This window comes from Danio aesculapii, chromosome 13 (genome assembly GCF_903798145.1).
Source record: "Danio aesculapii chromosome 13, fDanAes4.1, whole genome shotgun sequence".
Lineage (NCBI taxonomy): Eukaryota > Metazoa > Chordata > Actinopteri > Cypriniformes > Danionidae > Danio > Danio aesculapii.
The window spans coordinates 20,256,168-20,270,653 of NC_079447.1; the positions used below are offsets into that span (position 1 = coordinate 20,256,168).

The following is a 14,486-nucleotide window of genomic DNA, read 5'->3' on the forward strand; positions in this document are numbered from 1 at the left end:
TGTATAAATACTCAAAAATGTATTTGTCATCATTTTCAAGCTATTTTATTTTATTTGCCACAGTCACACAAGTGCCAATTTCACATCTGTAACGGAGAGTTGTAACATCCATTATGAAGCTTTTCGCTCATAATGCAAAAATGTAAAACAAAATTAATAATTTTTGTCCAATAAAGCGCCAAATCTTAGAGAGCCAACAGTTTAATTCACACAATTTCTACAAAGTAAGTTTGCACGTATGCATAAGTTTTGTTCACATCCATTTCAAGGCTATATATAATTTTTCTTTCAAAAATGACACATTTTCAGAATTCTTTGGAGAACAAAGTAAAAAAAAACTTACAAATACACTCACTGGTCACTTTATTAGGTACATCTTTCCAACTGCTTGTTAATGCAAATTTCTAATTAGCCAATCACATGGCAGCAACTCAATGCATTAAGTCACAACATGTTTAACCTTGGGGCGGATAGACTACAGCAGCAGAAGACCACATCGGGTGCCACTCCTGTCTGCTAAGAACAGACTGAGGCTACAGTTCGCACAGACTTGCCAAAATTGAACATTCGGATGGTAGGGTCAGAATTTGGTGTCAACAACATGAAAGCATGGATCCATCCTGCCTTGCATCAACGATTTAGGCTGCTGGTGGTGGTGGTGTAATAGTGTAATATTTTCTTGGCACACTTTGGGCCCATTAGTACCAATTGAGCATCATGTCAACGCCACAGCCTACCTGAGTATTGTTGTATATGTCCATCCCTTTATGACCACTGTGTACCCATTTTCTGATGGCTGCTTCCAGCAGGATAACACGCCATGTCATAAAGCCTTTCTTGAATGACTATGAGTTTACTGTATGTAATGGCCTCCACAGTCACCAGAACTCAATCCAATAGAGCGCCTTTGGGATGTGGTAGAACGGGAGACTCGCGTCATGGATGTGCGGCAGACAAATCTGCAGCAACTGTGTGATGCTATCATGTCAATATGGAGCAAAATGTTTGAGGAATATTTCCAGTATCTTGTTGAATCTATGCCACGAATGATTAAGGCAGTTCTGAAGACAAAAGGGGGTCCAACCCTGTACTAGTAAGGTGTAATTAATAAAGTGGCCGGTGAATGTACATTGCTATATAAACAGGATTTATCAACTTGTAAAAGAGTTCTTTTAAAAACTTTTGGTTTGTGTAGGTCAACAATTAAAAAAATATCAAAGGCTTTGCGAGCCTGATGGGAAACATAACCCCTAAGCTCTACACAATGCTGCCATCACAATGCAACATCTGCTCAACTGCTTAAGTTTTCGCCCCAGCTAATGTCATTTCCATAAATCTGGAATTGCTCTATTACAGAATTTAAATTAACAAGTCATGACTTGAGCACTTCATTGTCATGATCGTTCAGGAATCATTTCAATAAGCTGATTTGGTGATCAAGAAACATCAGTGTTGAAAACTCTTGTTCTTATTTTTTTATATAAATCATATATATTGTTCAGGTTTTATGTTGAATAGAGGGTTTCAGAAACAGACTTTATATAAAATATAAATATTGTGTGGAAACAAAAAAAATTAAGATGCCATATCTAAAAGAAGCTAAACAAAATAAAGGTTTTTTTTCTTTATTCATGGGTTTGTTTTTTTAATTAGCTCTAAATCCTACCTGTGACAGCAATACATAATGAAGAAAATATAATGCTGTAATAACTTGTGCTTGATTGTGTTTGACAGTGGAAGTCAGACAGGAGATGTTGGAAGAGGCTCAGAGGAAACTGATGAACCTCCTGAACACCACTGAAGGCAAAGTGGATAAGTGAGTCCAAAACAATCTGCACCGGGAACATATTTTACACATGTATATAGATCCAGGTATTTTAAAAAGGGTGTTCCTGTGAAATATCATCCAACATGTTTAACTTTTGACACAGGGTTTTGATGAAGAATCTTTACCTGGGCTACTTCCACACCCCCCGAAATAAGCGCGGCGAGGTGCTGAGGCTTATGGGTAATGTGCTTGGGTTGGACCGAGATGAGGTGGGCCAGGTGGGTCAGCGCTCTCTGCTTCTCATCCTGTAAATTCCTCTCTATCCTCCCTTTTAAATCACAACTATTCCTCTTTGCAAATGTAAATCTGCACGCGTCCTCATACTTGCATTCGTCAAACGTTGTAGTGTCCTATTTTTCAGAAGTGAAGAGCAGCCTCCTTCGCATTTTGTCATTTCCTCCTCATTTCTGTCTGACTCTAGTTGTGAAATTCCTCCTGCTTTCATCACTCTCAAGTGTGGCTCTGTTCCAGTCCTTGTCTCACCCCTGAAACGTGACTGTTAAGTGTAATATTCAACCTCTTGACTCCTGATGTTGGGATCTCCGCCCTGCTTCTAATTTTTTTTTGACAATTATCTCGTGTTTGATGTCAGCATGAGGGTTTCCATCAGATGTTAAAAGATTTTTCCACTCATCTTACCTCATGTGTTTAATTTGGCACAAGCCTCGAGCTGCCCACGCTGGTCTTGTTGAAAAAGGTTTTTGTTTTGAGTGCTTTGAAGGAAGACTTCAAGTTGCGTTCGACTCGCGCTGGTAATCTGGATATCGAGAATTCTGCTTTTAGTAGGACAGCCTGTACTAAACGACACGTCAATGTCCCCGGAAACCTTGCATGCATATGACCACATTCATTTGGCTGACTGCTAATAGGGCTGATTTGTTTTCTGTTGGAAGAGCTGTTTTTGCATTTTGATCCTGGTGGGGCTGAATTTCTCAATAACTAGGACAGATCAGTTCTGATGATAAAGCAGGATGTGGCTTCATTTTTTTTCTTGGAAAACACTAGATCTTTAGCCGTTATCCTCGAAGGGGCAAATTCTGAACAGAGTTTTTCCTTTTGCTACAAAATAGAAAGGTTTTTGCTTGTTTTACTTTTACACTTGAAAATTAATTGTATTGTAAAAAGTGAGCGTTACGTACCAGAACTGGACTGCACACTTTTGCATACTTTTTTTTTTTTTTTTTTTTTTTTTTTAATCCAAGTTTTTAAAGAGCCCCTATTTTGCATTTTAAAAGGTCATATTTTGGTTTTGGGGGGTTTCCAACAACAGTCTGATATGCATGCAAGGTCAAAAAACACTTTCATTGTTTTATAATATGCATTTATTTTTACCTTATTATCCCAACGACTCCCCTATTATTTGTTCAGCGATTCATTTGTTCCCAAATCCCTCCTTAGCGTGAAGCTAATCTGCGCTGATTTGTCCGAAGGCTGTTGTGAGAGTAATAACAACGACACACATTCAGTATTAATCCACGCAGTGGCAAAAGCACTGCGTCAGTGAGGAACAGCTGATGGTGGCCATAGCCAAGGCAAACAGCAGAGGATTGAGAGTTCAGAAACGCATTCAAATCAAGAAAGGACGAAACACATGTCACGTTTTCAATGTGGTTTTGGACACAATATGTGAACAGCCCCATAAAGATTCAACCTGAGAGCTACAGTACAAGCACTGAGCTATACTGGATAAGTGATTACAAGCTGTGCGGGGTGATTAAACTTCTAACACACAATTAAACACATATCTTGCAAACTACACAAAAAGACAACAATTTTGATTAGACTTACATGTTATGATCCGGAGGAAGAAGAAACTGGTCCATGTGTACTGTAACTGTTACTGACAAAGTCCCTGTCGAAGTCTGACAATATGCCATACATAATAGTCACTGCTGCTCCTTCGTTTAATAGCAAAAAACCAACAAATCCCACGTTGCAGCGTAGGTTATTGTATAAATCGTCAGAAAAGTGACAGGAACAAACACGGCACTAGGTTGGCTATACGGGGGTATTGTTGTAAAAATGAACTTTAACCCTTTATTCCGTGCAGCAGAATCTCCATCTGTCAGTGATCGTCATCTTCATGTCATCATCATGTCATAATCATGTCATGATCAGTCCTGTGATTGCCCCGCTCCGCTAGTGTCTGAAGGGAAAGCGCATTCACATTTTACCGGATGTGGAACTAGATATTTGGTGATGTACTGTGTCGATGCGTTCAATCAAAAGATTTGAATCTATCTCGATTCATTTATTCGACTCTGAGTCGACTATTCTTATTGACTAAGAATTAGTAGTTTTAAACATGGTGCGCTTTCTGATTTAACCATCAGCTGGATGTTTTCACTCACTTAGTGCTGTGTTAGACACTGCATGGAAGGTCATTTTCAACATTCCATAATAGGGGTTCTTTAAGTCTATAGGGGTTCCTTAAGTCAAAACTTAGTGTTTTCAGTGTTCCCGTGTTCGCATGGGTTTCCTGGTGCGCCGGATCCCCCCACAGTCAAAAGACATGCGGTACAGGTGAATTGATTAAGATAAATTGGCCGTAGTGTATAAGTGTGGGTGTTTCCCAGTGTTGGGTTGTGGCTGGAAGGGCATCCGTTGCGTAAAAACGTATGCTGTAAGTTGGTGGCTCATTCCACTGTGACGACCCCTGATTAATAAAGGGAATAAGCCGAAAGGAAAATGAACAAATGAATGAATAACCTGGCAAGTACATCAAACCTAAATTCACTCCAGCAAATGAATGACAGTTTGTTTATTGTTTTGCTATGTGAACTCCACAGTGTGCTTTGATTGTTTTTTGTGTTTGCCAATTATGCAAATAATCCCAAAAATCTGAATAGCGAAGTCATTGTAGTGCAAATTGCCTGAGGACTAATTTCGTATTTTGTTTATAAATTCAACTTTTGTCATAGAATGCCAGATGAATGGTAGTAATAGGGGATTTTGAAAGCGAGTGAGCAATAGGAGACTGGAAGACAGCAAGCAGGAATCAGGAAGTTGAGGGGAGACGGAGAGACAGACAAAGACTGAATTAGATGACAGACCCATGCCAATCCTGCACCAAAAGTATTCCCTTACCCACAATCCAATAGAAGTAGGCTGGGGTCTGGCAGGAGCAACTCCAACTATTCAGCAAGTGGTGAGCAGAATTACCCAACAGCCCCAAGAGAAAAGAGAAAGAGAGAGGGAAAGTAAATACGTGTGTGTTTCTGGGTCACACAATCTACTTTCCATTTCAAACCATATTTTCTTTCTCCAGTCCTCCCCACACCTTTCTCACATATTTTATGCGGCACATTAAGTTTTCCACTCAAGACTTCTGTTTACAACTTTAGCGACTAAAAATAATCTTGGTTTGCTGAATCAGTGGATTTAACTTTAAGATTGCATTCATTTGCTTTGGGCGAGTCTGTTCAGTGGAAATCAGTATCTCGCTGAACTTTATACAGTTATCTTGTATGACTGAGAGGGTAAAAATACTATTTTATACGCAAGCAGACACAGCACAAGCATAAATTCTCCCTCTGACCTACTGTCCTACTGACTTACTGACTGTTTTCTCTTTCTGCAGTTGTTACAGGAAGAGGTCAAGAGTGGGATGACTGGATGGGTCTCGAATTGGCTGGGTGGCAGAGCTGTTCAGAGTGTACCAAACACCCCCCAAAGGCCGACGCAAGCACAGAGCCTTAATTCGGTGGGTGCACATACTTATGCACACACAGACATTGTTATTTGTGTATGGTTCACTTACATTGGTGTTTGTTTTAAAGTCTTTCTCTGAGATGTTCGTGAAGTTCCTGGAGGTAGAGTCTTCCCCTGCACTTCCTGCCCCAAAACTTCCTATGTATGACATCAAGCCCCTTAGTGCGCCCCCACCTGGCCGGAGTACCGCTAACACACCTGCATCAGGTAGAATGTCAATATAAACAATATGTATCAGTGCAATTTTCATTGTTTTGGACTTTATTGGCATTAGCCCATATTAGATATTTTTTAGATTTCTTTTGTAAATGTTTTGATATCAGCTGATATTGGGTTTTAAAATGTGCATGGACATTTCCCCTGCTTTTAGCATGAAAGGAACTGAAATATGAAAATGTAATCAGGCTGAAGTGGTTCAAACATTTATCATTTATTCTTCAGAAACAAACGCAAGAATAGTAGGGAAGAAATTACTTTGGAAGTCACTTGCTGCAGGTTTTAAAAATTCTATAAAATATCTTCCCTGGTATAAACTAGAAAGAAAATCAAACAAGCTTGAAACAAAATGAAATGTGACAGAACTTCTTCTTTTGGGTGAGCTATCCTTAAAGTTATATTAAAGTTATAACTAAAGTTATATTAAAAGTTATTGTAAAAATTAAAAAATAAAAATGTATATATGGAACGTTATCTCGGAATAAAATGTTTATTTTCTGAAAAGAATGATCACTTAAAAATTATTTTGAAATATAATTTTTTTTGTTTATTTTTCTTTGACAAAATAGTTCAAAAGTTGAACATCAACCATTTCTCAGGTATCAGTCCTTACATTAAGATGCGTATTAGAATTTGATCTTTTTTTTATCTGAATTTTAGGTAGAATTTGAATATCTGTCTATTCATAATAACTTAATTTGAGAGGGAAGGCCTGATTGTAATGTAATATAACTGTAACTGTTAGTTTTCATAATCATTCTCATTCACTGATAATAATGTACATGCCTTAACTATGGCTGCGTCCTAAATCACTACTCAGTAGGTACTGAATTTGAATTTAAATTTACTACTCTGCCATTAGAAAAGTACGTTCTATACAGTATGAATGTGAATAGTATGAATGGAACTCGGACATACTACATCTGCCATATTATTATGATCACGTGACCTACCCACTTCAGTTTTGACGCTTCACTTCCATTCATGAATTTTCTCACGGTGCATCATGGGATAGTGTAGCGTCCATCGATTGCACACTTCAGAATCTCGCCAGAAGTATAGGTCATCCGGGTACTTCTCGCATACTATTTTTCAAATTCTTTAAGTTCTGACTTACTACTAGGCTCGCATACTGTTTTTAGTGTACTATATAATATGGAAGTATGCGATTTCAGACGCAGTCTATAACTATAATGACAACACAGAGGAACAGGATCATGGGAATGTTTTTGAATGAACTATAAACAAATTGACAACCAATCAGAAACTACCCAAGCTTGAGCATTTAAAGTAACAGTGTTTACACATGATAGACTCTTGATTAACATTGCATGTTTTGATTTTTATTTTGATTAAATGATTCTAGTTTGAATCAGAATCAAACCCCTGAGCAGGCTGTTCATTTCACTGTCTCTGCATAAAAAAAAAATGAAAAAACAATTTGACTTTATTATAGTTAAAACTATAGAATTATTGCTTTATCACTGAAACCATATGAACAGAAGTTTACAAATCTGTTTCTATTGCATGCAAAGCGCCTGATTGCCATTCACTGGAAAAGTATTAATGGTCCATCTTTGTCACTCTGGATAAAGGAAATGTCTTCGTGTATAGCAATGAAAAGGTTGACTTACTCAACCAAACAAAAATTGCACATATTCTACAAGATTTGGGACTTGTTCCTTCATTTTTTAAATAAGAGTGGACTGACCATTAGTAATCCCAAACAATGTGACTGTGTTAATGTGCACTGTGTTTGTAACGACTAGCTTTAATATATTTTTCACTTTCATTAGAATGTGTGTTGAAATGTCAAGGTCTTAATGGTATTTTTTAATATTTATTTATTAATTTTTTACAAAATTGCCCTTTTTTATTTTTATTTTTTATTATTATTTAATCTTATTTCAGTAAACTTTTTATTTTCAATTTATTTGTTTATGTATTATATTCCTTGCATATGAATACATTTTTTATTTATTTATTTATTTTTTAATGGCTCTGTCGGGATGGGGTGGGTGTTCCGTGATTGGTATTTGATTACTAATACAGTATGTATGTTTCACATTTTTCTGAAACAATAAAAGTGTTAAAAAAAAAATAGAATTATAGATTTTTGGTGCAAAGTAAACTGTAGCTATGTTTAATCCACCTATTTTTATGTCCATTTTAGATATGCGCATAAAAAATGGTTGATGGAAATGCCAAGATGCACATAAACTTTGAAAATGCACATGAAAAAATATGCGCATAACTGAGTAGAATAAACTTTTTAAATGATAAAAATGCGCGTGAATGGTCACATGGTAAAACATCTGAAATGTTGTTTCGGTCATTCTAAAACGGCGTAACAATTTCAGTATTAGTCTTATTATATTATTAATTTCTTCCAGAATTGTCAGGAGAGTATGTGCTCAGTGTCTCACGCCTCCAAACGCCACCATGCATTCATTTTGTGCCAGGATTGTCTTCTGAGGCACAAGTCATTCATCAATTATGGAAAAGACTCGCGCAGCTTCTTCTACTGCAGCAATTTCTGTTTTTGCTTTTGATGTTTGGCACCAGTTAATCGGGAAGTGACGGTTTTGTTCTCTTTGACTCGTTGAATGGAAACTCTGCTTTATTTACTCGTCTTTTATGTGATATTCCAGTTTGATTTACATCTTGGATGGAAACATAGCTTGTGTTGGTACTCCCTTCTAATGCTGCTCGTGCTTTTTCAGGTGTTTCAGGCCCAGGTAAGCGCAGCGGGGATTCAAACCCCTTCCTTGCGCCCCGCTCTGCTGCCGTACCCCTCCTCAATCCCACAAGCGCTGGCAGCACAGCAGGTGCGGGGGGCCACCTGCTAATGAAGCCCATCTCGGACGCCCTGCCCACCTTCACACCCGTACCGGTGTCTGCTGAGGCCAGCGGTGGAGTCGTGCTGAAAGATTTACTCAAGCAGTGATGATCCAGCGGTACTGCCACTCAAAGCACTTTAGCTTATCAGGACACTAACTGGACCACCTCATGATTCACATATTTACTATAATGGCCCTTGGAATAAAAAGGGGCTGCTTGTGCTTGTTTATTTGAGGCCTAGGTTTGACAGAATTAAATTGGCTGAGGGAAGATTACATTATCAGATACTGTTGCGACCGTCTCTCAACATTTATTCAATGTTGTGCAAACATTCAGCTGGGTATTTTTAAGACAAAAGGAGGTGTTTCATGTTTTTCTAGTGTGTTGAAAGACTGTCTGATGCTGTCTGGCATGCACTACACAAAATGGATTTATTAAAGCCTTTCCACTTCTGCATAAAGGCTACAGATACTTTTCGATAATCCTCCCGTATGAACGGTTGGCCGTACGGTGTGGCAGGTGCAATGACGGTTAATCAAGAATTGACATTGGATCTTGGGTTTAGACTGCTGCACATGCGGAATAAGTGTGCGTTGACGCTATTTATTTGTATATCAGTAATTTTTTCACTGTTTATGCAGTGGAGAGGAGCTAAAAATGTATCTGCAATATTCAGACCTTTCTATAAGGTTGATAGAAATATTATGTATATACAATTTGGAAAATATTGCACACGCGTAAGAAGTCAGGATTAAAGTGCACATTTAGACCTGTATAAAATGACCTGTATAAAATCTGTATTATTCGTTTATATTATCAGATGACCTCTGATTCAATGGGTTTCAACCAAAATGCCATCATCCCGAGGCCTAATATGAAGAATTTTCTTTTTTTTTTTTTTTACGTGGTTTTTTGGGTTGTTTTTTTAGAGAGAGAGATACAGAAAATGGCCTTAGTAATTCACTCTTTGGTTACTCTATCTTTCAAAACAGCTGAGTGCACTTGATTTATATAGATTTAGGGTACATTTCTACATTTAGGGTATATATTTTGCGCTGGTGTTTATTTAAAGTTGATAAATCTTTTTGAAAGACTGCTCATGAAAGTGATACTCAACAACAGTGTTTCTCTTTTCATCAGAATAAACTATTCTCTACGTATTTTTGCAGTTTTTTCCATCTCATTTTGTGTTTGAGTGCTATTTTTTTAATACGTTATGCATTCAATAATATGCAAAAGAAACTTCAGCTATTTCTTTATTAATCAGTAAATCGCTTCTATTCCAGATCTTTAAGTCTTGCACAAGTTTGTTGATCTTTTTGATCAGTGTTTTCTTCTTTCCCTGCACACTATGTCATCGCAAGGCTGTAATTTTAAAGTGCTTATGGAGGCAGTGGTCTAGAGCATTATCAGACCAGATTAACCTCAAAAGGGAATGTCCGTCTTTCCCAGTATGTCTCGAAGGAAAACCCCATCTGGAATACCAGTTGTAGTGTAACCGCGTCTAATACAGCTGTTTTTTTCTGGTGTGTAGACTCTTGGAACAATTAACCATCTAAATTGATCTTGACATCCAGTTTCAAATTACAAATTGCATAACGGATACATCTAATGCTCTTCTGTAGTGGCCCGTTTGAAATCTAGCACGTATTTGTGGCGTCCCGAAATGTATAACCGTTGCTTTAGATGGTGGAAACTGTTTCAGGGTGTTAGATATGTTGAATGTAAGCAGGTGTCATATTTTAATGCGAACTCTCCTCACACGGCACTCGCGAAGCCAGACAAAATAACCCAGCCCTCACCAGGGAACACCTGCTTCAGCCTCCCACATTCCTTGCAGCCATTTTTCCCGCTGCTAGATTGTGTACATTTGAACTGTCATAACTCTGCTGTCGCTTTTATCAGCGTCAGATCAAGTCTAAACACTTTTATATCTCAAGGATCTCCATCCAAATGGGCTTTTGCCTAGAGGGTGTGTTAGTCTGGCAGGCTTTGATCACCTTGAACCTGCAAATATTTGTATTTAAGTGTCTAATGAATGTCTGAGTGATTAAAAGAGTGTTCTGTAGCACGTCACTAATGCATTCAAAGGCTCACTCAACTATTTACTGATGCAAACTGCCACGGTGTACTCTAGAATACTCTTGAATCGTTACTTATTTTAAGTAATTATACTTTGTAAACACCATGTTCTGAATAGTATGAATGTGTGCAGTGCAAATGTTCTAGATTTGCTTATTTGTCATGTCATTGTACAGTAGGGCTGCACAATATATCGTTTCAGCATCGATATCAAAATGTGATCATTCACAATATTCACATCATTGGCAAGTTCAGCTTCAGTTTATTCGTCCCTCAGGACATTTGAGTGGAATTATAGCTGCCCAAGAGCCATATTGTTAAGTGATTGTGAAGTTTACCCTTAATAGAGTGCTTGTTTGCTTTGTTTTTAAGGCCTATGACTATAAGATTTAATTCATTCATTCATTTTTAACCACTTTTCCGGGACCAGGTCGCGGAGGCAGCAGTGTTGAGAGAAAAGCCCAGACTTCCCTCACCCCGAACACTTCCTCCACCTCCTCCGGGGGGGATCCCTAGGCGTTCCCAGGCCAGCCGAGAGACATTGTCCCTCCTGGGTCTTCCCCGAGGCCTCCTTCCAGTGGGACATGCCTGGAACACCTCCCGAGGTAGGCGTCCAGGAGGCATCCAAAGCAGATGCCCGAGCCACCTCAGCTGACTTCTCTTGATGTGGAGGAACAGCGGCTCTACTCTGAGCTCCTCCCAGATGACAGAGCTCCTCACCCTATCTATAAGGGTGCGCCTTGCCACCCTGTGAAGGAAACTCATTTTGGCCACTTGTATCGGAAAAAAGCTAAAACCCCCCAAAGCTCATGACCATAGGTGAGAATAGGAGCGTAGATTGACCAGTAAATCAAGAGTTTGCTTTTAGGCTTAGCGCCTCCTTCACCACAACGGACCGGTAAATCAACCACATTACTGCTGCCGCTGCACTAATCTGCCTGTCAATCTCACGTTCCATCCTTCCCTCACTCGTGAACAAAACCCCAAGATAATTGATCTCCTCCACCTGGGGTAAGGACTTTCCTCCAACCTGGAGATGCAAACCACCTTTTTCAAACCACCTTTCAAAATCAAACCTTTTCAAACCAAACCTTTTTCAAACCATCTTTTTCCGGTGGAGTACCAATCGCCTCGGACTTGGAGGTGCTGATTCTCATCCCAGCTGCTTCACACTCAGCAGTAAACCGCTCCAGTGCATGCTGAACGTCCATGTTCGATGAAGCCAACAGAACAACATCGTCTGCGAATAACAGAGATGAGATCCTGTGGTCCCCAAACCGGACCCCCTCCAGCCCAAGGCTGCACTTTAAACTTAGTGGTTGTATAAGATTTCAAGTGCATTTAAATAATGTGTGAATAAGAAATGTCACTGAAAATGTATTGCATTTAACTTTTATACAATGAAGACTATGCAGAAGACTTTTATTTGCTTACATTTGATTATTACTCGAATACAGTTGCAAAAAATTACAAATAAAACTTGTCTGTTTAATTTATGCAGATAGTCTGGCCTACGAAATCATCTCAATCATTATAAAATTATGAGTTCTTTCCAAATTGAGCTATTCAAGTCATCTGGTGAAATTGTTATATCCATATCGCAATAAAAATCGCAGAAAAAAATATTGCAATACCAAGTTTTTCCAATATCGTGCAGCCCTATTCTATAGTCTGTAACTATCAAATAAGATGTAGTATTTGCCATTCACAAATCCTCCTCTTTGGCATCATGGGATAGAAAACTGTCGTTGTATACAAAATTCAGTATCTCACCAGAAGTAGAAGATCATCCAGGTACTTAACGCATACATGTATCAGCGTTCTGCGTTCAGACAAACTGTTTTTGGCTACTACATAGAAAGTAAGTGTAGGTGATTACAGACGCACCCTCCGTATCTCTGTTTTCCAGTGCAGTGTTTTTTTCTGAACACATCTGGTCTGCTAGATGATGCCAAAATTATTTAAAACTTAATCAATAGACAAAGGTAAAGTTATTTTGACATATGAGGTTATAATAAAAACAAATTCTAACTCCTTATGTGCAGCCCTCTAATCAAAAGTGTCTTCCGTGTGTGTCAACAGCTCAAAGGTTAGTGGTACAAGGTTATTACAGCATATTTACACTGGGCAAAAGTTAATACGATTTTGGTCATGGTGACATCTACTGTGGTGATATTCTACTTTTTAAATAATTTGTGTTGGTGCTTTTTGAATAGTCTATTAGGATTCCTCTATCACAAACCAAACTGTCATTAATGCTACTAACTAGCATAGACTAGCCAATTGTCAGGTATGTGTTTTGTAATGAAGGCTGTTTTGGTAAGTATTGCACAATTTTGGTTGATCAAGTCTTCCCTCAAAATTGGGTCTCCATTAGATTCACAATGAATCCCATTGGCTCAGATTATTTAAGTGGGTAATCTGTGTATTCACTGTTCCTAGTAGAAAGTGGTTTTATAAAATGGCATATAATGTCCGTTTTAGTTAACTTAGGTATTAGCATAGCATACAGAAATCTAGTAAAAAAAATTGTCTTTTATACGTCATACATTTGTATTGACCTTATTCTGCAATGTGGAAGTGTGCTTGTTTTTGTGCATAAATATATACACTAGATACCACATAAACACATGCTCTTTGTCGGCAAAACCTGTGTGGTCACTTATCTATCAATGTAGAACAGAGATGTAAAATTATAATTTTTGTAATTTAAAAAATATATTTGCATAGTGACCACACGAAAACTCCCGGTCATAGATATACGTGTATATATCTCTGGCTCTGGATGGCTAATGCTCCCCTGCACCTTGGTCCCACTCATTTCAAAGGAGCGCTACTCTGTACTAAAATGGCGGCTCTATTAACGCATTCCTTCCATTAGACAACAATAGCGCAGGCGACATCTAATGTAAATATCTATATTTTTTGCGATTGTTTCAGAACTTCTGATTGCATTTCCTATGGGAGAAATGACTAGGAGTAATAAAACATTCAAACTGCTTGCTCTACAAACAAATGTGTTCATAACTACACAGACAAAGCAGAATAATATAATAATAAAATATCAGTTTGCAACATCCAGCAGCGTAACAAGCTGTTTTTAATGTCTAAAAATGAATGGAAGTGAATGATAACGGAAGTCTCGAGTCAAAAGGATTCAAATGACTGCGCCTGCTCATACCCAAAGCATAAGGTCAATATAAATTCACACATTAAGTGTCAAATGTTCAGATAAAAAACTATGTTATTCACTTAATAGCCTTATTTAAAAAATGTCCAATTTGTTTTATAATACGCAGTATAGTAAGATAATATTATGCAAATATATTGGGTTTTGTATAAATGTTGCACTATAAGTCAACTACCTAATAAGATAAGAAACCAAGAAATGGTTCTATGAAATAAATAACTATTTTTGTGAGGCTTTCACGATTTCCCAGATTGACATCCAATCAAAATCCATCCTGCTTTGAAGCGCGGGAAACAATACAAAAGCGCGCCTTTATCTTTAAATGTAAATTGTGCTTAGTTCACTCGTCGTTCAACTCGTCGTGAATATATATTTATTTATTAGAGCAATATTACTTCATAGCTTTCACCCTTAACTAATGATAGGACCCAAACACTTATAAATAGAAGTGTTAATGAAGTGAAACTAAAATAGAAAACAACACAAATAAATGGAAATGGTTGGAGTTTTCCTGACGTAATGCCGCGACCAGAATGTACAGTAGCTCCCTCTAAAATTTTAAGCAGCCTGGCGAGCCTTACAAGTTAATTATGCGTCATTTTATAGATTCTTTGCTCG

At 38.0% G+C, this 14,486-nt stretch overlaps 1 protein-coding gene across 1 annotated transcript in view; it reads left to right on the forward strand.

Moving 5' to 3' along the window:
- trip11 (thyroid hormone receptor interactor 11) overlaps positions 1–9,756 on the forward strand; it is a 30,471-nt gene extending 20,715 nt beyond the window's left edge. The window contains exons 18-22 of the mRNA XM_056470254.1: positions 1,735–1,816; positions 1,932–2,046; positions 5,409–5,531; positions 5,608–5,746; positions 8,479–9,756. Coding sequence (XP_056326229.1) covers positions 1,735–1,816; positions 1,932–2,046; positions 5,409–5,531; positions 5,608–5,746; positions 8,479–8,702 — 683 coding nt within the window. The 3' untranslated portion in view covers positions 8,703–9,756. The remainder of the gene's footprint in view (positions 1–1,734; positions 1,817–1,931; positions 2,047–5,408; positions 5,532–5,607; positions 5,747–8,478) is intronic.
- Positions 9,757–14,486: the final 4,730 nt, after the last annotated feature.